Source organism: Lemur catta, chromosome 13 (genome assembly GCF_020740605.2).
Source record: "Lemur catta isolate mLemCat1 chromosome 13, mLemCat1.pri, whole genome shotgun sequence".
Classification (NCBI taxonomy): Eukaryota; Metazoa; Chordata; class Mammalia; order Primates; family Lemuridae; genus Lemur; species Lemur catta.
The window spans coordinates 42,375,564-42,401,744 of record NC_059140.1 but is presented as its reverse complement, the minus strand read 5'-3'; the positions used below and the strand labels follow the sequence as shown (position 1 = coordinate 42,401,744).

General features: G+C 34.2%; 1 protein-coding gene across 3 annotated transcripts in view; it reads left to right on the top strand.

Moving 5' to 3' along the window:
* The window catches only part of PIBF1 (progesterone immunomodulatory binding factor 1), a 189,059-nt gene that overhangs the window by 31,597 nt on the left and 131,281 nt on the right, over positions 1-26,181 (top strand). For all 3 annotated transcript variants that reach the window (XM_045567309.1, XM_045567310.1, XM_045567311.1), the window contains 5 exons: positions 3,234-3,367; positions 7,538-7,646; positions 7,928-8,109; positions 9,263-9,388; positions 24,330-24,428. In XM_045567309.1, the coding sequence (XP_045423265.1) occupies positions 3,234-3,367; positions 7,538-7,646; positions 7,928-8,109; positions 9,263-9,388; positions 24,330-24,428 (650 nt within the window). The remainder of the gene's footprint in view (positions 1-3,233; positions 3,368-7,537; positions 7,647-7,927; positions 8,110-9,262; positions 9,389-24,329; positions 24,429-26,181) is intronic.

The following is a 26,181-nucleotide window of genomic DNA, read 5'->3' as shown; positions in this document are numbered from 1 at the left end:
TCTCTCGCCAATGTGCTCTAATTCCTCCCCCAACTTTCTTTCTCCAGTTATCCACTTTTCTTCTCACTCTCAGCAGATAACATGATATTTCATTTCACAGAGAAAATGGAAATCTTCAGATGAGAGCTCCCAGCTTCCTGCCACCAAACCTACTTATATTTGCACTCATTCTGGTTTGTTTGTTCTTACTGTTTATAATGGGAAGAGTCTTGCCCTTGAGGAGTGGAAAAAAATCTGCCTTTGAAACCAGGTGGATGATATAAATATGTCAAGCATTAGGGTAAGGAGTAGGCTGTGGCCTGTGGCAAATTGATAAGAGCCATCTAAAAATTTCAGGTTTTTGATACCCTGTATTAGCTGGAAAAAAGCCTGCCATGATGATCTGGCTTCTGATCTAAGTTTAATCTCCATATCTAAGCTCTGGATCCCATCCCCTATAGCTTTCTTAGGGGCTTTACCCTTCTGAGAATGCCCTCTTTTCTCCAACATTAATCTCTCTTTTGCTATTAGTTCTTTGCCATCAATATTTGAATATTTTTAAGCTTGTTTCATCTTTTAAAAACTTCATTAAGGCTGGACACCGTAGTTCATGCCTATAATCCTAGTGCTTTAGGAGGCCAAGGCAGGAGTATTGCTTGATGACAGGAGTATCACTTGACTCCAGGAGTTTGAGACCAGCTGGGCAGCATAGCAAGACCTCATCTCTATAAGAATTTTTTAATTAGCCAGGCATGGTGGCATGTGCCTATAGTCCCAGCTACTCAGGAGGCTGAGGTGGCAGGATCACTTGAGCCCAGGAGTTCGAGGTTACAGTGAGCTGTGATCGTGCCACCGCATTCTAGCCTGGGCAACAGAGCAAAACTCTGTCTCTCTGAAAAAAAAAAAAAAAACAAAACTTCATTAGCCCTGTTTACTTCTCTAGTTACTGCACTTTCTCCACTTATACTGGGAAATTATAGAAAGAGAGAAAGAGTTGCCTACAGTTTTGATATTTGATACATTGGAGTCTTCGTTCTACTGCTTATGAGCTCTGAGACTTTTCTCTCCAAGCCTCAGTTTTCTCATCTGTGCAAATAAGGATAATCTTTATACTGAGTCATGAAGTTAAGTATTAAGTGAGAAAATAGCCCCAAACAACATACTGAGTCTTCAGTTATATTTGTTTTTAGTCTGTGACACTCTATCTTCTATCCCTACCCCTAAATACTTTTAAGACTTTTTGTTGTTCATTGTTTCTCAGTAGTATTTCTCAACAGTACTCAGTGTTTCTCTATACTATCAACTGCCTCAAAGCACTTTCTTCTGCTGTTGGTCCTGACACACAACTCTGGCTTATCCTTTGCTTCTGTGAATATTCCCTTGGGTTCCTTGAGCTATTTTGTCTTTTACCTATCCTTTAAATGTTCATATTCCTCATGCTTATAGTCCTCCAGATTCTCTCATGGTCTTTGTGCAATTATTTAAGTTGAACTGTTAATTTGGTAATGACATCTCTGGAAGCCAAAGCAAAGAGGAAGCATTATAACAATGTTACTTTATAGTTAATGAGCATTTACTACCTGTTAGACATTTTTGTAAGCACTTTACATGTATTATATTTGACATAATCTTCACCAAGACTCTATGAGGTAGGACACTGAAGTACAGAAAGATAAACTAAACTGCCCATGGTCTTCTTGTAAGAATTTAATTCTAGACAGTGGAATTCTGGAGCTTGCCTTCCTAACCATAGCAGTATAATCTCTTCCAAACAGTTACATGATTAGTAGTGTTTAGAAGGGTAAAGCATTCTTCAGGGGAACTAAAGGTTCTTGTAGGACTTAGATCTGAAAAGATGTTTGTGATGATCCTTTGGGAGGTGATAGAGTATCTTCAGTGATAATCCTATAGTAAATACCATATTAATACTCCACTCTCATGGAGAACTTCAGTGTAGAAGAAGAACAGAATGATCTGCCAAAGTACAGCACAGTGAATATGGTTTTTCCATATTACATCTCTCAAACAGCTCTTTTATGGAAATTTGGAAGCTAATGTTTCAAATTTATGTTTTATAGTTTAAGGAGGACAAAAACTGTCTTACTTACCTTTGTTTCTACAGTGCCTAGGCCAGGACCATAACACATAAATAATTTAGCAGTATGTGTGGAGTGAAAGCTACTTAAGAAGAAATGACTTAAGATAGGATGTATTTAACATGCCAGGTTCTGGGGGTGGAGTTGATGGTTGGTTGCAAGATCTGATAAGTTCAAATGGGGAAAATGAGTAGGAATTCAGTTCCTTTCCCTCCCATTTGCCATACACATTTATTTGTTAATTAGCTTCAAAAGCATTTAATTCATTCTTGCTACATACCAAGTCCTGTGTAAAGCGGTGGAGATCCAGTGGTGAGTAAGACAGGATCCCTGCCCTTAAGATGTTTGCATTCTGGTGAGATACATAGCAGACTAATTTGATCGTACAGTGAGATCAGTGCTTTGAAGGAGGCAAGTATTTAGATCATATGCAGGTCTTCAGGCAGTGGGAACAGGTTAGAGGGAGCATGGTGCATTCACAGAATTTCAGATCTCCATTAGGGTGAGAAGGTCAAATGTGAACATGAGGAATAGTGAGAAGTGAGGCTTGTAGTAAGCAGGGCCAGACTGTGAAGGACCTTGTGACCAACTTTAAGGTTTTTACTTCCGTTGCTGTCTCCCCGTATCAGCAGTCCCTTTCTCATGTGCTACTCATATGGTACGAGTATATGGGAGATCAACGTAGAGATGTGTTCCCTGGGCCACAAAATTCCTTTTTTGATGAATACCACAACTGAAACTGCATAGTTAATCTCTTTGGTAGTGATTTATTCATTGTAGGTATTGATATTCATGTGGCTTTTCATCTTTAATTTGTGAACTCCTCAAAAACAGGAACTGTGTTTTATTTATTTCTGCATCTTTAGCATCTAATAGTAACTAAGTAAATGAAAAATGTCATCTTATGTATTAGTGTAGAAACCTAAAGATAGTTGTCATACTTTTTCTTTGGAAAACAGAGTTCAAGCTTTAATTGAGCTTACAAACCACTCTGAATTTAAGATTACCTATCTTGAAGTCGGGAAATATTACTAAATAGAAAAATTGAGGGTTTTTATTGTTTAATTACAAGAACATTCACAGCTTAGCAGAAGAATTCAGTACAGAATTTGGTCAACTATGTTTAGTTTGAAATTTTTGTTCTTCCTTTGAATATAGACATACGAAGAAGATCGAAGAAACTACTCTGAACTTCAAATTAGATGTCAACGTTTGGCATTAGAATTAGCAGACACAAAACAATTAATTCAGCAAGGTGACTACCGTCAAGAGAACTATGATAAAGTCAAGAGGTAAGTAGTTAAGATGGCTAAATGGAATGACCTTATTTTAACTGTTCACTGCTAGATCTACCTGCACCTGAAATAATTCTTGAAATAGAGTAGTTAATAGGTATTTGTTAAATGAATGAATGAGTGAATGCTTTAAATTATAAATTATGTGATACTGTAAGTGATTTGCAAAAATTGGGGCATAGAACATTGGAACTTCTATTCTCATCATTGACGAACACAGTATGTATTATTATGTATATGTTGTAATGTCAAAATATGATAATTGGAGCTTGAAACCCATGAGAGCTATACTCAATCAGCTTATGAATAAAGCTAGATTTCAAAAGAAGCATTTAAAAATAAGTAGATTGTGATGGTAAGATCATACTTTGAGTTGGTATTTTGATATCCTCTCTGTCACTATAAATCTATAGTAATGATAGATGAAATATAAATAGAGAAAACTAAAAAGCAATGGTTATCAGAATAATCTAGCAGGGCCATGAATGAAGGATAAATGAAACAAGATGAGTCATAAGCTGATAAATATTGAAGTTGGGTGATGGGAGCATTGATATTTATTATATCATCTCTGTTTTTATAGATGTTTTCATTTTCTGTAATAAAAACCTAGGAAAGAAAAACATAGCCTTGATCAAAAAGCATGATAAGCATCTTCATGTGTGCTAGAAATGGAACGGAAAAACAAGCAAGAGGGGCTCAAACTGTGAACCTTTTGGTTCACTCAGTAAAATGAATGGGTTAAAAAAAAAAATGGACAGGTCACAAAACAGGTAAACTGGGGAAGAAAAAAAAGCACTTTTAGGCCCTTGATAAATTCATTACTAGAAAGAATTCAAATGCTTTTCAGTAGCAGAATGGAAAATAAATTGTAATTTATTTCTAGAATATTCTATGTAACAGTTAAAATCATTAAATCTGAATATATATATATATATATTTTAGCAGTTCTTTACTTCCTGGCATAACATAATGTTCCTAGTTTTATTTTATAATTTCATTGCCTCGGCCCTTTCTCTGAGGAGCCTTGATTTCTTTTAGTGGGGAAAAGATTTGGGTGCTGTGGTCATTTCTTCATTGGTCATTGTTTCTAGGTCCTTTCAGTAGGGAGAGGCTGTGGAAGAGGGAAGAAGGAAGAGGCTTAACACACTATGGATGAGATCATACTGATAATCTAATTTCAATTCAATACCACACTAGCAAGTTTGAAGAGGCTCCATCTGGCTATATAATGTAGTAAAACTTGAATATCAAAATACATGTTGACAATAATGAATTATAATCCATTGAATAGAATAAGAATTCATGAGTGCATTGCTAATAACAAAATAAATAGGCAGAGAGGATCTTTATAGTAGAATGCCAACCAGTAAATCATATTAGAATGACCATTTTATATATAGCCTCATAATATTTGATTCAGAATCATCAGTGGAATCTAAAATCTTGAGTAAAAGTATGTTAGAGAACAGGATATTTGCACCGAGTATCTCCTTACAGATTGCTTATTAATTGTAAAGGGCAAAAAGATACCTTTACGATTGAAAACTTTGGCAGACACCACCTTAACCAAATGATCAAAGTTACTATCACTAATAGTGGGATAAACTGACATCATTTGCATCTTTATGTGATATACTGAGGACGCATTATTACTTCTATAGTATTCTTGCCCAAAATGTTTAACCTGAATCTAATTATGAGGAAGCATCAGAGAAATGAAAATTGAGAGACATTCTGTAATACAGTTGACTTGTGCTCTGTAAAAAGTCATTAAAGACAAGGAAAACTAAGGAACTATTCAAGGTTAAAGAGATTAAATACACATGACATCCAGATGCAATGCATGATAATGGCCTGGATCAGGGGGAAAAAATGCCACAAAGGACATATTTGGGACAGTTGACAAAATTTGAAAATGGATTATATATTGGATAATATTGTATTAGGACTAAGATTCCTGAATTTGATAATTATAGTATGATTATATAAGAGAATATATTTAGTCTTAGGAAATTTATGTTGAATTATTTAGGTGTAAAGGGACCTAATATTGGCATATAAATCTTAAAATAGTTAAGGGAAAAAATGCACATGTATGAGTATGTGTGTATATGTGTAGGTATGTATACATGTATATATATGTGGTATATATATGTGTGCGTGTGTTTACAGCACAGGTTTTAAATGTGCAGGTCCACTTATACACAGATTTTTTTAAACCAAACTCCCATCTAAAATACAGTATTCACAGGATGCAAAACTGCTTATGCTAAAGACTGACTTATGTGTTCATATACATGGGTTCTGCAGGGCAGACTGTGGAACATGAGTATTTGCAGATTTTGGTACAGGAGTTAGGGGGTGTGAAGGAGCCAATCCCCTATGTATACTGAGAGACAACTTCCTATATTCATTCACGTATATTTACAAGAGAGAGGAAGTGAATAAATATGACAAAGTAATATTTGGTAAATATTACAAAGTAAATATGACAGTATTAACAATTGATGAGTAAAAGTATTAAAAAGAACCATACATGGTATGGAAACCCACTAAATTTATCATCATATCTAGGGAGATGGTATAGGAACAGTGAGAAAAATGTAGAAGACTTCAAGTTTACCTGTAATGTTTTTATCTTTAAAAAAGTAAAATAAGGCTGGGCGCAGTGGCTCACGCCTGTAATCCTAGCGCTCTGGGAGGCCGAGGCGGGTGGATCGTTTGAGCTCAGGAGTTCGAGACCAGCCTGAGCAAGAGTGAGACCTCGTCTCTACTAAAAATAGAAAGAAATGATCTGGATAGCTAAAAAAATATATATAGAAAAAAATTAGCTGGGCATGGTGGCTCATGCCTGTAGTCCCAGCTACTCGGGAGACTGAGGCAGAAGGATTGTTTAAGCCCAGGAGTTTGAGGTTGCTGTGAGCTTGACACCATGGCACTCTAGCCTGGGCAACAGAGCAAGACTCTGTCTCAAAAAGAAAAAGTAAAATAAAACCTAATGCAAATACAGGCAAATGTTAACTGTGGTTAACTTTGGTTAGTAAGTTCGTGTGTATTTTGCTATATCCTGCTTTCTGATACATTTTTATATTTAAAAAAATCACAGCAAAGGGGGCAGGATCATTACTGTGAGAATAAAAATATATGCATGTAAAAGCACAAAATACTTTTAGTAATATGTACCAAAATATTAATACTGATAGTCATCTTTAGTTAGTGGTTTATGGATGACTGTTATTTTTTAACTTGTGCATTGCTCAGTTTTCTTCAATAAACATAATACTTTGTTAACTAGAAGGGGAAAAAAAACTTTCTAAAAGAGTTTTTGTAAAGCTGATAAAAAGAAAAACAATTCTTAAAAGCCTTCTCCTTGGAAATACCAGGTGGGTCAGTGAAATAAAGTGCAAAGGCACTGCTTCTTCCTGCAAAGGAGCAGTTAAGAATTCACAAATCTGTTTCTCTGCTCTGTTTTTTAAGATGTCTCTTGTCGCTTTGTGTCCAATTCTTCGCTTTACTATTTTGGATAGATAGCTGATCTGAAAATGGAAATTAAAATCTCTGAGTAATCATAAACAATTTGTGAATGAAGTAGTCACAAGAATGCTTGCCTACATATCTGCTGTGCAATCTGAGAGATAAGTTGTGAGGGTATTTTGACTCTAACTGTACTGAAAGCCTAGAGCCATGTATAAATTCTTTAAAAGTTTTGGCTTTAAGATAAGATTGAAGATGATTAGTGAAAAAATACCAAAGTGTACCTTAGAAAGTTTTATTATTTACTGATTAGTGCAGTTTATATGTTTATTTTTTAAAGATAATAAATTGACATATGTATCTGAACAAGGTCTTGAACAGAGAGTTTCTTCTAAATTTGAAAAGTTGTTACTTTATAGTTTATAGTATGACACTAAAGCCCCATTGCTAGTGTCTCTGTTCAGTTGTCTGATACATAGTCAGCTTTTTTCAAATGTTCACTGTAGGCCTGGCACGGTAGCTCACACATGTAATCCTAGCTCCCTGGGAGGCCGAGGCAGGAGGATAGCTGGAGCTCAGGGGTTCAACACCAACCTGAACAACAGTGAGACCCCATCTCTACCAAAGAAAAAAGAAAAAGATAAAAGGGGATGCAAAATTTACACATATATTTGAATTTTATTTTAATAGTGAACGTGATGCATTTGAGCAGGAAGTAACTGAGATTAGGAGAAAGCATGAAATACTTGAAGCTACTCACATAACTCAAGCTAAAGAAAGAAGTGAATTATCAAAAGAGGTAAGCTTATAAACAGAATCACTTATTATTTATTGCACAGTATTAGTGGAAAACAGCCCAGGGTGGAATTATGAGAGGGAAATTTTTTCTTTTTCATGTAGTTGCCTGCCAAAAAGAGACTTTTAGTAGCTCTTTACGGATAGAAAGTTGCAAGGGAAGAATTAGCCCTTTTTAAAAGAATTTTTATGTGATGAGTGAAAACATCAATGAAAGAAATTAATATAGTCAACTTCAAAAAGTAAGATGGCGTTATCCTGGACACTTTCTCTACATATACATAGGTAACCACCTTACAGCAGACTGTTACTTTGCTGCAAAAGGATAAAGAATATCTCAATCGCCAAAACATGGAGCTTAGTGTTCGCTGTGCCCATGAAGAGGATCGCCTTGAAAGACTTCAAGCTCAACTTGAAGAAACCAAAAAGGCTAGAGAAGAGATGTATGAAAAATATGTAATATCCAGGCAAGACTTACATTATTTTCTATGTAAATATATTAACACCATCTTCTTTGAGGAAACTCTTGGCTTTGGGGAAGATTAGTAATTTTGTTAAGGTCTATAGGACAATATTAAGATAATACTTAATTTTATTTCCCTGTAAGGTATTCTTTTCTGGTTGATTTTTAAAAAGACATTTTTCCAACCACACCAAAAGCCTGTTTCTTTTAGATAGAAATATATATATAATAACTTTTTTTTTCTTGTGACATAATATTTTTAATTGCCTGTCACTAAGATCTCTATGTAAGTATTTTTTGAAAGAAAGTATGTAAATGTCTCTATAGAATTACCTTTTTGAAGAAAATCTGAGTATGCTGACAATTTCCTGACTGTGTGAAATATAAAAGAAGAATGAGGAGGCAGTATTGCATACTGCTTTAAGTTATAGGCCTTCAACACAGACTCCCCACGTTTCAGTCCTGCCTTCTCTCTTCTGCAGGGTATATATAAGCTACTAAAGTTCCTTTATACTAATAGCTCTTATAATCCTTGAATTATTTATTTTTATCAGCACATCAAAAACCAAAACAAAGTCTAAATTTTACCTTTAACAGTTCACACATTCATAACTTTTTCCCTAGCCTGTATTATTTTTTCATACTCTATGTAATTTTGACTTTGCTGAAAGATCACAGTGTGGCTATAGTTGACATGCTTGAAAGGAAAGGTTTTGTAAAGAGCTAGTTAAAGTCATTTTATTTTTATGTATTTGTTATATTATTCATCTCTCAATATGCACAATGGCAGATTATTAATTTCAAATGAGGGACATTCATATAGAATGCATCGGTTTTCATGTTTCAGCTATATGTATTAAAAGCTATAAGTAAAGTACTTTTGGAAATGAATAACTATCCAACAACAATCACTAACATTTTATATAGTAATTAAGCTTTTGGGGCAATATGTTTAATGGGTTGAGATCTTAGAAGGTACTGGTTTGCAACAATATTTTTAGGAATTATAAAACTTTATAGTTCATGGTTAAGTTTTTCGAGTAATATAGTATTAATATATAATATATACTTATTGTAAAACATTAAAATCTTGTATGGAGGGCAAAAGCATGTTTGTTTAAAAAAAATTTATGGATATTCTTTTTGACTCCTTGCAGAGACCATTATAAAACAGAATATGAAAATAAACTACATGAGGAACTAGAAAAAATCAGATTGAAAACTAGTCAAGAAATTGATCAACTTCGAAGTGCCTCTAGGGAAATGTATGAACGGGAAAACAGGTAAAAAAAAAAAAAAAAAAATGCTCTGTGGGATTTTATTTCTCTTTGTTTGGAGGTTATAGTTTTATTGAAATTAAATGCTATTTCTCTCAAATAATGTCTTTTTAAATACACTGAAGAAAACTTGTCATAAATATAATGAGAACATCAAAGTTCTAAAGTCTTTGATAGCTGGCATAGAATAGAACAAGATTTACCAGACCTAGGCCTTTTTGCTCTGGTATTCCCATTATCTCATTTTTACCCTGGTAACTTGTCTTTTTGCTTTTACCTCAGTTTCAATTGAGGACAGAAATGAAAAGAAAATTAGAGGATACTAAGAGATACCAGTAGTTCTTCCTGTAATATGCCAGTGATTTCTCCTGGAAACTTTTAAAACTAGAATGTGAAATATTACATTTGTCTCATGTAGGTGCAGCTCGTTAAAAATGTCATATTAGATAATCCTAAAGAAATATCATTTTTATTCATGTAGTTACTTTTATATCAGTATATATTAGGTTCCCCTATTTAGTGATTGGCAGTATTAGGAAAAAATAAGAGCTACTTATTTCAATGGCAGTTATTTTTGTATACCATTTTTATTTGTGTGGCTTTTGAAAGTTTATATTTTAATGCAAAAATTATTTTGAAATTGACTTGTCATACTAGTTTGTCAGCACTGATTTGAGTATATGATATTTTAATTTTTTTCAGCATGACTTTAATTTAGCATGACTTTAATCTATAATTAGTATAGTAACATGTCATTTCTAGTAGGAGTATAGTAGCAGAAAATTTGGGTTGTCCACTCCTCAATTTCAGAGGAAAAAATTATTCTCTTAATACGGTATTTCTAAGTCGGCCTCTACTATAAAAACTAAATATATAGAATTATCCTTTGGTAATAAATTGGAAAAGATATTTTTTAAATTTCTGTTAAATTATTTTGTTAGTACAGCAGATTGAGAAATATTTTTAGTATAATGCCTCTGAGCAGTATGATTTGTTCTTGGGTTTCTTTTGTGAAAATGTTTGGTGATAAGGAAGTATATATACAATTTATGACAAAACTTTTTAAGGGTATTTGCTTGGTATGACTTGGTACTTCTGAAGTAAATGAAAAATTAAATCATTATTTTCCTCATAAATTTAGCATGCATAGGAAGTCTACATAGAAGTATATACCTAATAAAATGAATATAAAGGTTAGATACTGAACAAAAAAAAATTAGATGTGCATTTAACAAATATTTAGTGATTATATTCTACGTTTTTTTTTGTTCTTATTTTTGAGCTACAAAATAATTAGGATATAATCCAGGATTATATTTACAATGAAAATGGCAAAGAATTTATGATATAACAATTCTAACTGATTATTCAGTGCTGTCTTATTGGTAGACAAACTAAATATATGATTTGGGCACCAGCAAGGCAGGGACAGAAAATATATGTTTTTTGAAAAAACTTTTGACATATTAACAAAAAAAAACATTTTTGTCTTAGGAAAAATAACACTTCTGGGTTTCTTTACACTTTGTTTATATTTTAGTATTGAATTTTGAATTACTAGTGGGAGCACCATAATCTTTTCTGTGAATAAGGCATCTGAAGTTCCTAAGCTAGCCTTCATATCCTGAATTCTGAGAAGATATTTTTCAATATAGCTCAAAGAAATGTTGAACCACTATTTAAATAGCATTTTTTTTAGTTTAGTTACTATGTTATGAGTGTTCTCTTTTTTTGACCATGTACCTATTTGCATATAGGTATATGTAAAATAACAGATGTTCAGAAAAACTTTTTAAATGTTCATTTAATAAATAATTATAAATTAAATGCTATTTACCCATCATCCAAATCAAGAAATAGAGAACAATGCAGAACCACAAAATGTGCTTTAAGACCCTCCTTGTTTAATTGCTTCCTTCCATAAGGGTAACTACTATTCTGACTTTTATGCTAATTTCCTTGCTTTTCCTTATATTTTTTATTATCTGTGTTACCAGTAAATAAGCATCTGTGCACAATTTAGTTTTTCTTATTATATTAGTATCATATAAATGGACTCATGCCATATGTATATTTTTGTGGCTTCTTCACTTAACCGCCGTATGATTGTATGATTTATAAATCATGCCGTTGCACCTAGTGGTCCCTTCATGTTCATAACAAAATTATGACAATTTTTTGAGTGTGTATGCTTAGGGTCATTAGGAGATTAGAAAGATTAGAGAGAGATGCACGCAGAGAGTTTAAAGAATTCCAAAGACATTCTTCATCTTTCGCAAGATGCTTTTGGTCCCAGCCCTATGTTAAGAAAGAAGGATCCTACACCTTATGGTCACTTGCTCTTAGGCTTTAAAATGCAGACAAAGAGGTATACATTATTATATGGTAAGTTTATGTTAGAAAATTTTACATTTGAGCTCTCATGTAATTCTCAACGAATTGACATATTTAGCAAATTTTTGTCAAGACCTAGCATATGCCAGCTACATGGTAGGGGCCATAGATGCTACGGGGACCTTTGCCTTCACAAAACTGGCAGTCTAATGGAGGATAAAAACAAATAGAGAAACAATTTTCGTAAGTATGGTGATAATGGAGAAGATGACAGGATACAAGGGATGAGACCATCTGTGTGTCTAACCCATCCTTGGGAGGAATCGGGGAAGACTCATAAATGAAGAAGAAATACTCTCATCCTGGCACCTTGTGATGAGTAAGAGTAAAACTACAAGCTAAGGGAAGGAAGGGGTTTGGGAAAATGTATAGCGTATATAAAAACTTGGAAAAATAGCCAAGAGAGCCATTTCTGCAAGCAGGAAAGCTAAAAGCAGATTTCCTTGTCTCCTCCCCAGTGCTCTTCTGGCCCCATATCCACTTCAAAATCCACCCAACCAAGCATTTCCTGGGATTGGGGCTGCCCTGGATCCCTCCCTCAGCCAGCCACGGGACCCAGAATTGATCCCATGGATCGTGAGGCTAGCGTAGGCAGCTGCCACCAGGTGGTGCCAAACCGCAGCCTGAACCCAGATGGATTTGAATTGCACAAAGACACCTAACCAGCTAGTTGTACAGGCTTGCCTTTATCATTTTAACCTCACAATAATCCAACCCTTTATTGTATGTGACTGAATCTTTTTGAATCATAGTTTCTTCATTGTGGCAGGATTTAACTGAAGTTAGAGCTTTTGTCCCACTAGTCTTCCACGAGGTAAAAATAAATTGTAGGTCATTTCTTTTGAAATCTTAGAACTTTAACATGGTTAAGGAAAGGATTTTAGTATTTCTTGTTATAAAACATGAAGTTCAGAACAAGTTTACGCATTTAGGATTTTTTGTGTCTGAGTAAATTAATCTTTTGCTTTGGCCTTTGTATCATTTTGTTAACTACCTGTATTTTATCAGGATGTGTGCTATTACTATGTGAGTTAAAATGGATGAAGTATTAACATTATACTTACATTTTCATATTTATACTTAGTCTCCTTACCTCTCCCCCAATAAACATTTTTAGAAGAAAGTGAAATGGTAAGATAAGAAAAATAAATTTTGCCTTTAGTTTGCTTCCTATACATTGAAGGATAGTAAGAGAATGCTTTTTATTTTCTCTTCTTGAATATGGGGGGAAAAAAGGTGAAATTCATGCTTTCCAATCTCAGTATCTGTCCCTGCAATCATTCTAGTAGTTTTTGAAGTTAAGGAATTGAGAGAGGATGAAGAAGGTAGAAGTGAAGACTTAGAAAAAGCAGAGATAGGCAAAGAGAGAACTTGGGTATTTAGATACATCAAAAATGCAATAGTTGGAATGAAAATGTGTATTTATGCTTTGGCCTAATCTGTGAGTTAAGCTTCTTGTCTTTTTCTGTACTTTGTAGTTACTTTATAAGGCCAGTTTGGAGTTGTGGGAAATAATGAGTGAAACTCACTCCAGTGGTGATTTATTATATAAAGAACTTCTTCCTTAGTAGGTATTATGTGACTGAACTATTATGGACCCTCTTACACATTTGGAAATAAGACATTATTCCATGAACAGAAGTAGATTATGAAAAAGATTTGGATCAAAAGACTGAACTTAAATCCTGGCTCTACCATTTATTAGCCGGGTGGATAAGTCACTTACTATCCCTGAAGTTTAATTTCCTCTTTTTAAAAATGAGCTAGCATGGCCAGGTACAGTGGCTCACGCCTGTAATCCTAGCACTCTGGGACGCCAAGGCGGGAGGCTTGCTTGAGCTCAGAAGTTCAAGACCAAGAGCAAGAGTGAGATCCTATCTCTACTAAAAGTAGAAAAAATTAGCCAGGCATGGTGGCATGTGTCTGTCGTTCTAGCTACTCAGGAGGCTTGAAGCAAGGAGGATCACTTGAGCTCAGGAGTTTGAGGTTGCTGTGAGCTAGGCTGATGCCACAGCACTCTAGCCAGGGCAATAGAGTGAGACTGTCTCAAAAAAAAAAAAAAAAGTGAATAGCTAATGAATGATAATACTTCACAGGGCAGCCTTTGAGGTCTAAATGAGATAATATTTGTGAAAAGTATATTAAAATTATAAAGTTATATATAAATGTAGTTATTTGGATACCTTGTGCTTACATGTAATACTTAAATGAAAATTTGTTTATCCATTGTGTTGACCATTTAAATAAAATGAACATTATATAAAAGTCAGCTGATAACATTATGGAATTATTTGTCATTATCATAAGGCACTGTTATAAAATTTAGTTATCCTTAAATCATTATCTCTATGGCATTTAATTATTTTTCTTAAATGACATAATATAGACATAGAGGGTATATATGCCTTTGTTTCTGTCTAAATTTCTGCATAAAATTGCTAATTTATTTGTTTCCTAATTAATACTGTGAGAAAATTAAGAAAGATAAATTCGGCTGATTATTTAAGTTTTTCCAGAAAATAAAATTACCTTTATCTAAGGTAGTTTTGTTATTATAAATACAGAACTATTGTGAGTGTTAGTAGAAAAAGGATAAGGATAGAGGCATTCATTATGCTCTTAATGCTGTACAGAATCTGGAAATCCAGATAGCCTTACAGTTGTTTGAAAGGTGGTAGGCAGTAGAGAAAAGATGCTTTTAAGTGTAACAATTAGTATTGCTTTAGTGATTTTATTTCCCACCATATCAGTAAAAACCATCTTGACCGCCATTTATTATCATCCAGAAGTACTCAAGAAGGAACTTTAATGATATAAACTTGAAATTTCTGTAGACTCTTGGAGTGATAATAACTAACTTTGAATCTTGAATCTAAGTTTATTTACAAAGGTTAGCTGAGTGTACGTGATGCATTACAATAGATGAATTGCAACTAGTTTACAGAGGTTCCATTCATCATTTTAAAAGTGTATGTCCTCATTAGTGCTTGAGCAAACAAACAGACCTCTTTTGTTCATATCTTACGAGATAATCTGTATAGTGTTTTAAGTTCTTTTATGGAAAAACTTAAGAATATTCTACTTTGTCTTTTTAGTTAGATCATTCTGAAAGTATATGGCTTTGCAGATAACTTTTTCAGTGTCTCAACTTCTCAAATAATTATAAATGAATTTTTATTATCAGTTATCTTTTATTATTAACTATATTGTTTATACCTGTAAGTGTTTACCACATGTGTTCACTGCACTGTGTAGTTTATTTGGAGATGGGGAGGCTGGTAAAGTAAGATTGGGCCAAATTTTTACAGGCTCTGTTGTCAGTGGGGAATTTTTGGAGGTTTTCTAATAGGTAAGTGATGTGATTTACTCATTTTTTGTAAATGTGGTTGCAATGTGGAGTGGATTATAGTTGAAGAGGGCCTGGAGACAGGGAGATTAGTTAGGAGGCTATTGCAAAGTTTAGGTGAAGATGAGAAGTGGAAAGAAAAAATAACAGGTAAATATAAAGAATATTTAGGTAGTAGAATTGGCAAGACCTAGTGATTGACAGGAAGTGAACATCAAGAATGACTTTACCTTTTCTCTAGTAGTCTCAGAGTGGTAGGTGATAAACCATGGCCATTAACTCCAGGTGCAGACAAGATTTAGAAAGGAAGATAACAATTAATTCTTGATCTTTTACAGACGTAGCATTGCCTGACCAAGCCCAAAAGTGCTTGCCTAAGATCACCTAGCTTACTACTAGAGATGTTTCTTTGCTCTACACCAGATATGACTCCCCTCAGCCCTCCAGCAGTCTTCTCTGTCTTCCCCAGGGTGCTGTGACAAATTTTATCATTTTCTTTTTATACAGTAAAAAAAAATGGGGGAAACATTGCTATAATTATTATCTGCTATGTGAATACTTTCATATTTTTTATTTAGTTTTTCATATTTAGATAGCATACTAACAGTAGCTACTGTTTACTGAGTACCTGTTATGCATCAAGCATTGTACTCAACAAGGTACATTGTAGAGGGAATTAAAGAGGACATTTTATGCAGTTGTAGGTATTAATATCCCCATTTTACAAATTAGGAAACTAAGACACAGAAGGTATGATTTGCCTATGATTACTACAAACACTTTATTGGTAAAAGTAGATACGTCTAACTCTACAATGCAATGCAGCCTCCCTTTTAACTGGTCAGGGCTGTGAAAACTGAAAGGTTTCTTATCAAAACTAATTTTGAAGGTAATTTATATAGAAGAGAAATTCAGTCTTTTAAGAGAGTTTGCAAACCCCACTCCATGCTTGAGGGCTGAGTAAGGATCATTAGAACTTTATAAAAGATGTATAATTTTGGAAATTAGCAAAGAGGACTTTAGTTTTATATAAAATGGTATAATTTTCTTTTTCAGCTTATTATGGGGGTACAAAAGTTCAGGTTATATATATTGCCCATGTCCCGCCCATCCCCCTGAGTCAGAACTTCAAGCATGTCTTAAAATGGAAGAATTTTTTGATAGGGCCTACCTCTCTGCCACTACTCTCCTAAGGCCCAGACTTTCCACTTGTGATTAGCGTCTGCCCCGTCTCTCCTGCTCAAGGACATAACTCCAGGAATTCTCCTCTTTGTTTGCTGTATTGTCAGTTCTTCTCTTGTTACCAGATAGTTCCCAACTATATAGGAATGTGTTATTTTCCCTATCTTTAAAAAGGCTTTCTTGTCTCCACTTCCCTCTTTAACCACCTCCATATTTCTTTGCTCTCCTTCATAGCCAAAGTCCTGCAGAGTTTTTCAGACTTCATTTCTGTTTTTTAAAATCCGCTATTAAGCCTCCCCTTCCCCCCAATAACCTCTGCATGCAACAGAGATGTTTTCACTATACAACTCTAGTACCTTCCTGTTGCCAAAATCCAGTGGTCGCTTCTCAGGTCTCATCTTACTTGACCTACCAGCAGTATTTGACACAGTTGACCACTCCCTACTCCTGGAAACACATTCTTTAACTGACTTCCAGGATACTACACTATTAACTTTTTCTCTTCCTCACTGGCTGTACCTACTCAGTCCCTTTGTTGGTTTCTACTTGTCTTCTTGACATCTTTTGCAGCTGCCTCCTTGGCATTTCTACTTGATTATTTAATAGACATCTTTAATATATCCAGAAGCAAACTTCTGTCTCACTCTACCTCCAGCCCTCCTGCATCTTCAGTCTTACCCAGCTCAATTAAAGACAACTATATTCTTACACTTGCTCAGAACAAAAACCTGAAGTCATCTTCAAACTTTTTTCTTTTTTTCACATTCCGTATTCTATTCAACAGCAAATCCTTTTGGATTTATGACCTCTTACCATCTCACAGATATTACCTTGATCCAAGCCACCATTATCTCTTGCCTAAATTACTGCAGTAGCTTCTTAAGTGGTCCCCCAGGTTCCTTCCTTTCCGCCTTTAGTCTATTCTTAGCACAGTTCCTGATAAACGATCAAGTCAAATTGGATCACTCCTCTGTTCAAATAAAAAGGCTCCCTACCTCACTCAGTGAAAGTGTAAAAGATTATAGTGGCCTATGATACTACCTGATCTACACTAAGTCAGTTACCCTATCCTCATTTAATACTCTGTTCCAGTCACTTGCTTAGTCGCACTGGCCTCCTGTTCTTGACCTGTTAGGCTTGCTCCCACCTCTGGTCCTTTGTATAATATTTACAGTTCTCACTGCTTAACCATTCACTCTTAGATTATACCCTAGAGCCCTGTTTTCCTTACTTTCCTCAAGTCTTCAAATGACACGTTCTATTAATATATGGTCTTTTCTGACCACTTTAATTTATTTTAAATTGTGAAATTCTTCTTCTCCCATCTCCGTGGGAGAGTCTGCTTTGATTTTCTTTAAAGCACTATGACTTACTACCATACTATATTCACTTTTGGCTTTTTTCCTACTGGAATGTAATCTCCATGAGAATAGGAATTTTCATTTGTCGTTCAGTGCCAGATTTCCACATACTATTGCCTGTGTATAGTAAGTGCTCAATATGTATTTATTGAGTGAAAGACTGAACTGATACTTCTTTTTAGAAATCTGATGGCTGTTGGTTTAGATGAAAACCTACACAGAAGTTTACAATGGATTTGATCAGGACCAAGCATAGTTACTGATATATAGCAGTTACCATCTACCACATTCACTCAGTTTCATTTTGATATATTACCTTTTATCCCATCAGCTACTTTGTAAATCTCAACACATTAATGGATTTTAAATGAGTGTTTTGCATTTTGGTGCTTAGTTTTTTTGTTTGTTTTGTTTTGTTTTGTTTTACCATGATTGCGGTTAGAAACTTACCTACTTTGGACCTAAGTTTTCACATCTAGAAAATGAAAAAAAAAAATCTGCTTGAGCACCAACTGTCTTAGTCTGTTTTGTGCTGCTATAACAGAATACCTGAGACTGGATAATTTATAATGAACAGAAATTTACTGGCTCACAGTTATGGAGGCTGGGCAGTCCAATATCAAGTGCTGGCATCTGGCAAGGGCCTTCTTACTACATTATCACATGTCAGAGGCACGAGGATAAGGGAGAGAAAAAGGGGGCTTAACAGACCCTTTTAAAATGGCACCAGTCCTACCTTCATGGTCTAATCACTTTTTAAAGGTCCCATGTCTTACTACTGTTACAATGGCAGTTAAATTTCAACATGAACTTTGGAGGGGAACAAACTTTCAAACTGTAGCACCAACTATAATAAAAGGATAAGAAAGTGTAGCATTTTCAGTCAACAATGATCTCAAAAAGTTTCTACTCTTCTTCTTCCCCCAAGAAATTTTATAAAATAAGATTTCTACTTTGCTTATTTAGTATTTATATCCTATTTATTCAGCCAACTATGTTAATTAATGGTAAAATTATTGGTCATTGAGGCCGAGCGCAGTGGCTCACGCCTATAAGCCTAGCACTCTGGGAGGCCAAGGCGGGTGGATTGTTTGAGCTCAGGAATTCAAGAGCAGCCTGAGCAAGAGTGAGACCCCATCTCTACTAAAAATAGAAATTATATGGACAGCTAAAATATATATATATATGAAAAAAAATTAGCCAGGCATGGTGGTGCATGCCTGTAGTCCCAGCTACTTGGGAAGCTGAGGCAGAAGGATCACTTGAGCCCAGGAGTTTGAGGTTGCTGTGAGCAAGGCTGATGCCATGGCACTCTAGCCCGGGCAACAGAGTGAGACTCTGTCTCAAAAAAAAAAAAAAAAAATTATTGATCATTGAGTATAAACAGAAGATAATCCACTTGGAACCATTCTGTTTTATACCATCTTAGAAACAAAGGCATCAGATATGGAAATAGGCAGTTTTGTTTTGTCGAGGAAGAAGAATCTGGAAGTAGGGGTGATTAATTCAAGCACCTCCCTGTAAATTAGCTGTCATATAAAACAGCCTGTTTCAATCCCTTTTAGTTCCAACTGGAAAAAATATATTTACTTTTATTAGCCAAAAATATTTTTACATGAAGGCAAAGAAGGAAAAGAATGGATTGCTTAGTTGTTGTGCCTGTAAGCTCTTTTACCAGCCATAGTTTTGTTTTGTTTTGTTTTGTTGCACTATTTATTCCTGGTAAATTTCAAATTCTGAGGCATTAGTGATGTTTATTCAGGCTAAGACATGCTCCTGGCATTGCCAAACTGATTTGTTAGTATTAGAATTTCAAGGGTTCCTTAAGTTTTTCTCATTCTTCTAACATTTTTCTTACCACTTTTCCGATATAAATTTAGATTTGGCCTGTTGGTACTGTGAAATTTATCATCTAGTAGTAAGAAAACACATTCCATCCTATACAGTAGTCTGTTGTTACATATGTTTTGTACTGAGGTTTTCAAGTTTTAATGGTGAAATACTTCTAGATAAACTTACATGTTATTAAATTATCTGCTGCACAAGTGGTACTTTATTGCATATAAAATATGTCTATTTTATTGTGATATTAAGACCTTTTCTTAGGGAAATAATTAAGAACTTAACTCTTTAAATTTCTTAATTGAATGTTATAATTTAGGTAACTGTATCTCCCAGTTTGTCCAAGAAAAGTGTAGATTTATGCTTGTTTCTCTGGCATAATTATTAATAGCACCCTCTTTCATTCTAAAAATACATTATTTTTGGGTTGAAAAATACATTATTTGGACACTCTAGTTATAATACTAGGAGACTCACTTTCCCTTTGCATTTCACATAGGATTGATTAACATTTCCTTTTCCCTTCTATCTTTCCTCTCAGTCTACCTTCCACGTACAAACAGGGTGGACAGGAGAGATTTGTATGTGTATATGGGAGATTCATGGAGTTAGGAAACAACATGAAAGAATCACGAAAAACACAGTTTTGGAATCAAATGTTAGCTTTATAAAAGTATTTTTTAGGATGATGTATTCAGATTTTTGTATTTTAAAACATTTATTATGTTGGCCAATTGGCCAACTCCCAACATCTTTCTGTGTTATTACAATTACATTTGATTATGCACTCAGTTTGGACTTTCAAAACTTGAGCTTCATTAGCTTATACATGCTACAGATAGCTTCTATCAATTTTTCCAGCATCTCTTTTGAAGAACATTTGTATTCCTGCTATTCGTTCTGTAATTGTATTTCTGTTACATTTTCTAATGCGTTTAACATTTAGAAATGGATAATTTATTAGTTATATGAAAGTTATTGTTTTGTCTATGGCAGGAATACAATCGATCTGGTGTTTTTTCAAACCAGTCTAATTTTGAAAGAGCATGTAATACATACTGTGGTCCATAAAAGCAAATGTATTATATATTCACAATTCTTTCAAGGCTTATTTTGATTTAACATCTATTTGTGCCATGAGGTGGTCATGTAATATAAATTGCCTGATATCAGAATTTCCCAAGGAGAAAACATCTATGAAACAAAGAAAATCTTAAGAGAAGCAGCATAGTGTGATTCAGAGCACAGACTCTGGAGCTGGACTGTTTGGGTTCACATGTGGGCTCTGTAACTGACTTGCTATGTGATCATAGGCTAATGCTTCACCTCTCTGTGTTTTAGTCTTCTCTTTTTTTTTTATTTCAGCATATTATGGGGATACAAATATTTAGGTTACGTATATTGCCCTTGCCCTACCGGAGTCAGAGCTTCAAACATGTCCATTCCCCAGACAGTGTGCACCACACCCATTATGTGTGTATATACACATCCCCTCCCCCATCTGCCTGACACTCAATGAATGTTATTACTGTGTATGCATTTAAGTGTTGATCATTTAATACCAATATGATGGTGATAGTCTTCTCATTTGTAAAATGGAGGTAATGATACAACCTACACTGTGAGATTGTTGTGACAATTAAATGAGTTGTGATATATAAAGTGCCTAGAACAGTTCCTGGCACATGGTAAACACTCTATATGTTTGCTATTACTATTATTGTCAGTGGAAGAATACATTAGGTTTATCTCTCTTAATTTGAAACATGTGAATTGGTAATATTAAAGAAAGTATCTGTATCTTTATTCCTTATAAGGAATTAGACTGCTTTTTGTTTAAAGTATGCAGGTTGTGGACTGGATATGGAAGGTATGGTGTGTCTTAAGGAGAATGGGTTTACAAAGAAACTTTACCCACAAACACCTAGAAGAGGGCCTTTTGGCAAAAGCCTCAGCTTCTAGCACTTTATTCATTTCAGTTTTCTCTTTCTGAATTGCCTTACTTAATTGTCCTTGAGGGTCCAACTTAAATGTCACTTTTTTGAAATGTTTCCCTTTATTCACTTACTTCTCTTATTCCAGTTAAAAATGATCAACTCCTTCTCTTTGTAGCCTTAACACAGCACTTATAGTTAGCTGGATGATATAGATTGTGGCATGATGAATGTGCTAGTACCCTCTAATCATATCTCGTCTTAGAAGCCCTTCTGGGTTTTGTTTTGTTCCCTGTGTCTTGCTTTTATTTCTATTGCCCATTGTTGCAAGAAAGGAAATATGGTTAAGAACTGAAGCCTCTCCATCTATCAATTAAGCATTTATGATTAATTAATTCTGTAAATGTAACCTACTTGGAATTATGCAACTGAAATAACATGTAGAATAATGAGGCTATATTTGAGAAATGAAAATTGAAACCAATTTATGGTGATTTACTGACTAAAATATTTTGGTCATCTAGGAATGAAAAATACATAAATGTTTAATATACTTTGAGAATTTTATTCTATCTATAAAATTAATTTTTTATGTTTTAGTTGGTTTGATAATAGTAGAATATTTTTGAATGTCATTGCAATTAGGATGACATCAGACAATAACAATATGCCATTTTGTGATAGCTACTTTAGAATGTACTTCTACTTAGATAAAAACATCCAAAATTAATTTATTTTCTTTGTAATAGGAGTTACTTATACTCCAACTTTTTTCTTTTATTTTTTTAATTGACAATAATTGTCCATATTCAAGGGTTACATAGTGATGTTTTGATACATGTGATCTGTAATGAGCAAGTCCATTATCTCAAACATATTTCTTTGTGTTGAGAATATTCCAACTTTTTATAAAAAAAACTATTTTATTTCTGGCTTCAAACTGTTTTACTGGTGAATCTCTAATGGTTGACATGTTTAAAATTTTAAATTTATTGTTAGTATCACCGTGCAAAAGATTGTATCGAGTACCAGCACAGCAAGTATGACCACTACAGCATTTCTATCTAATATTCATTAGATAGATGTATTCAAAATGTGGACTTTCATGACTCCCTATTGGCATTCTCTATGAATAATAAAAAGCCAAATTCTAAGATCCTATCCAAATCTTCATGGAGATAGGGTGGTATGATATACAAAGTACTGGCTTTATTCAAATTATGGTGCTTTAACACTTAAGCAGTAGGACTTGGGGCTGGGTACGTAAGCTCTCTAAAACTTCAGTTTACTCAGCTATAAAATAGGTTAGAAAATACAACATAAGGAATTTGTAGGGTTTAAGTGAGCAGAATCATTTATTTGTGTTATATTCTATGTTGTAACTATTAGAGAAAGAGATTTAAAAAAATAAGTGACTCTCTGAAAGAAGCTTACTGGTGGTATTTTTCTTGATCCAAAGTTTCACCTTGAATAAAAAACAATTTGATCTTTGAAGGCTCATGCCTGGCTGTTCAAGCTCCTAATTAGTCACCGTTGTTACCTTCCAGCTTTTGAACACTTCTCTTAATTGACATTAAATATATTCTTTCTGTCAATTTCTGTTCCTACTATCATCACCACCATAAGTAGATGACTTTTCTTTCTCTCTTTTTTTTTTTAAGACAGAGTCTCACTCTGTTGCCTGGGCTAGAGTGCCGTGGTGTCAGCCTAGCTCACAGCAACCTCAGACTCCTGGGCTCAAGAGATACTTCTGCCTCAGCCTCCCAAGTAGCTGGGACTACAGGCATGTGCCACCATGCCTGGCTAATTTTTTCTATATATTTTTAGTTATCCAGCTAATTTCTTTCTATTTTCAGTAGAGACGAGGCCTCTTTCTTGCTGAGGCTGGTCTCGAACTCCTGACCTCGAGCGATCCTCCCACCTCGGCCTCCCAGAGTGCTAGGATTACAGGCATGAGTCACCGTGCCCGGCTAAAGTAGATGACTTTTCTAATACCCTGTCCTCATACTTCTTTGAGCCCTACATTAATATTGACCTTCATCTCAGCTCTACTTCATTTAGCCACTCTAATTGTCATAGCTTGCCTTGTTATCAACTAAAGTTTTGCTGCTGAAAGTACTATTTTGCCTCCAACTCACCATTCTCCAATAGCAATCTCTATTCTTTCACTTTGCTTGTACAACTACTTCCATTTAATCTGTTTGTCATCTTATCAGGACTTCTAGTGCTTTGTCCCTTCTACTTTCTGCTAATCTGTCAACCTGTCTGTGTTCCCTTCTCTTTCCTTCCTATACAACTTAAATTCCAAGGTCCACCGTTTCAGCTGTTCTTTTGCCCATATCTCAAACTTCAGTCCCATTTTGAATCTTGTCATCTCCATAATATATCTATCACTTAAAATATTTTATAGAACATTTATTAACTTTTCAAAACCTCAGTTTTCTTGTGGATAATATATGAGTGTGTGTGTGTGTGTGTGCATATATACGTGTGTATATATATATATATGTATGCACATACACACATATATATGTGTGTATATATATATATATATATGTTCCTCCTACCTCACTAGATTATGGTAAGGATTAAATGAGTTACTGTGTAAACTGTTTAGCTTACCCTTTGACCCATGTGGAGAGATGTTGTGGAGAAAAGTAGCATGACATTTATAGATAGACCATGTTTGCACTTAGACTGCTGCATGCTGCTAGAGACACCAAGCCCGACAGATTTATATAATGTCACCAACATTATTTGGGTCACCGGTCTCTGTGATGAGTCATTAAGATTGTCAAATAGTTCACCTCTGAGAAAATAATTTATGAGTCTTTAAAAGGTAGATACTTATGCATTTGAAATAACTGAAAAGTATGTTTAAATTTTAGAAATCTCCGAGAAGCAAGGGATAATGCTGTAGCTGAAAAGGACCGAGCAGTGATGGCTGAAAAGGATGCTTTAGAAAAACATGATCAGCTCCTAGACAGGTAAGCATCCTGAAAATAGAAATGTTAAAACTCTTTCCTTTTGTTCCTGTGACCTCTTCTTTTAGAACATACATTTTTAATGGAAGTATAATTTTCATTTCAATTTAAGTATAATTTATGTGCATTATTTTTGTAATATGTAATGATTACATATATTGAAAACATGGTATAGAACAGTTCAGCCACTCCAGAGAGTTTCATTATGCTCCTTTCAGTCTATCTACTCCTAAAGAAGAAACTCCTTTCTGATTTCTATCACTATGGTTTAGTTCTGCTCTTCTTGGACTAAAAATATTCTATGTACATACTCTTTTGTGTCTAGCTTCTTTCACTCATTACACTTTGTTAATTGTATCAGTAGTTCATTCCTTAGTATTGCTGAGTATCAGTATTCCACATTTTATTATATTCACCTGTCAATGGACATTTTTGTTTTTTGCAGTTTGTAGCTATCATGAATAAAGCTGCCATCAACATTTCATATAAGTTTTTTTAAGTGTATGCTTTTCTCTTGAGTGAATACCTAGGAGTGAAATTGCTAATCATAGGATAGATAAATGTTTTACTCTAAAATCTGTCAAACTTAACTTCAAAGTAGTTGTACCATTGTATACTCCCCAGTTCATTTTTTGAAAATCTGTATGTTCTAATGTATGTGTGTTGGAGGGAAGGCAAGAGAGAGAATTGTTTGTCTTTAATTTGTTCATAGGAAAAGGATATTTATCTTTAATAGCCTTGTTAAAAGGAAAATAACTGATGAGCATTAAAGTAAATATCATTAAACACCATAAATTTTCAAAGGTTTGACTATATGCAGAGTAAACAGGGTGGCTACCTTCTTTTAACTTTTTATTTTGAAATAATTTCAGACAGAAAAGTTGCTAAAATCGTACAAAAAGTTTCTGTGTACCTTTCACATACTAATAAACTTTTGAAATTAAGCCCAGTGGGTCTTTAAATTGTTAAAATTAAACTGTGACTTAAACAATACATAAAACTAAAATTTGAGGTAAGTCTTCATATAATTAACCTATTGTCAAAATCTTTTAAAATAGCTCGAATTCTTATACTTCTGAGTTCACATCAACTTTATAAACTTGGTTCATGGAGGAATTTTAATAAATATAATATTGAAGAAGTCATTCCTATAATGTGGAAGTATGTCTTATTCTAAAGGTCATGTTATAAAATCAGTTTATAAACCAGCTATTTATTAGAGTTCTGTTAACACCTCTTATTTTTTATCTTTTGTTATGTATAACCCTTCCATTTAGAAATCTATATGGTATCCACTGAAGATTTATTTGGCTTTTTGTTAATGTTAGCTTTGAATGTGTATTTCTGTGGATGAATATATTTAGAGACGGCTCTAGGATAAGATTTATGGGCAAACTAACAAGGTTTCAAAGAAAACAGAAGATTTTAGCTAGTAAATGAGAAATTACATTCAGACCAAATTTCATAACTTGCTAGCTTTTGTATGTTTTTTGTGAAGTTGGAGAGATTAAATCTGATCATAAAATTGGCCAATTATATTTATAATAAGCACTGTAATATCCTACACTCTGACACCTAAATCCATCCTATCCTACTTGTCCATACATTAGCAGCTGGTATTTATCGTTAAGGCTATGGGATACTTCAGTCTCTAAAAGTGTATCCTGAATCATTAAGGATTCAATTATTTAATGTTTATAAAGCACTTAGAACAGTGCCTTGCACATAGTAAATACTATAGAAATGTTTGCTATGA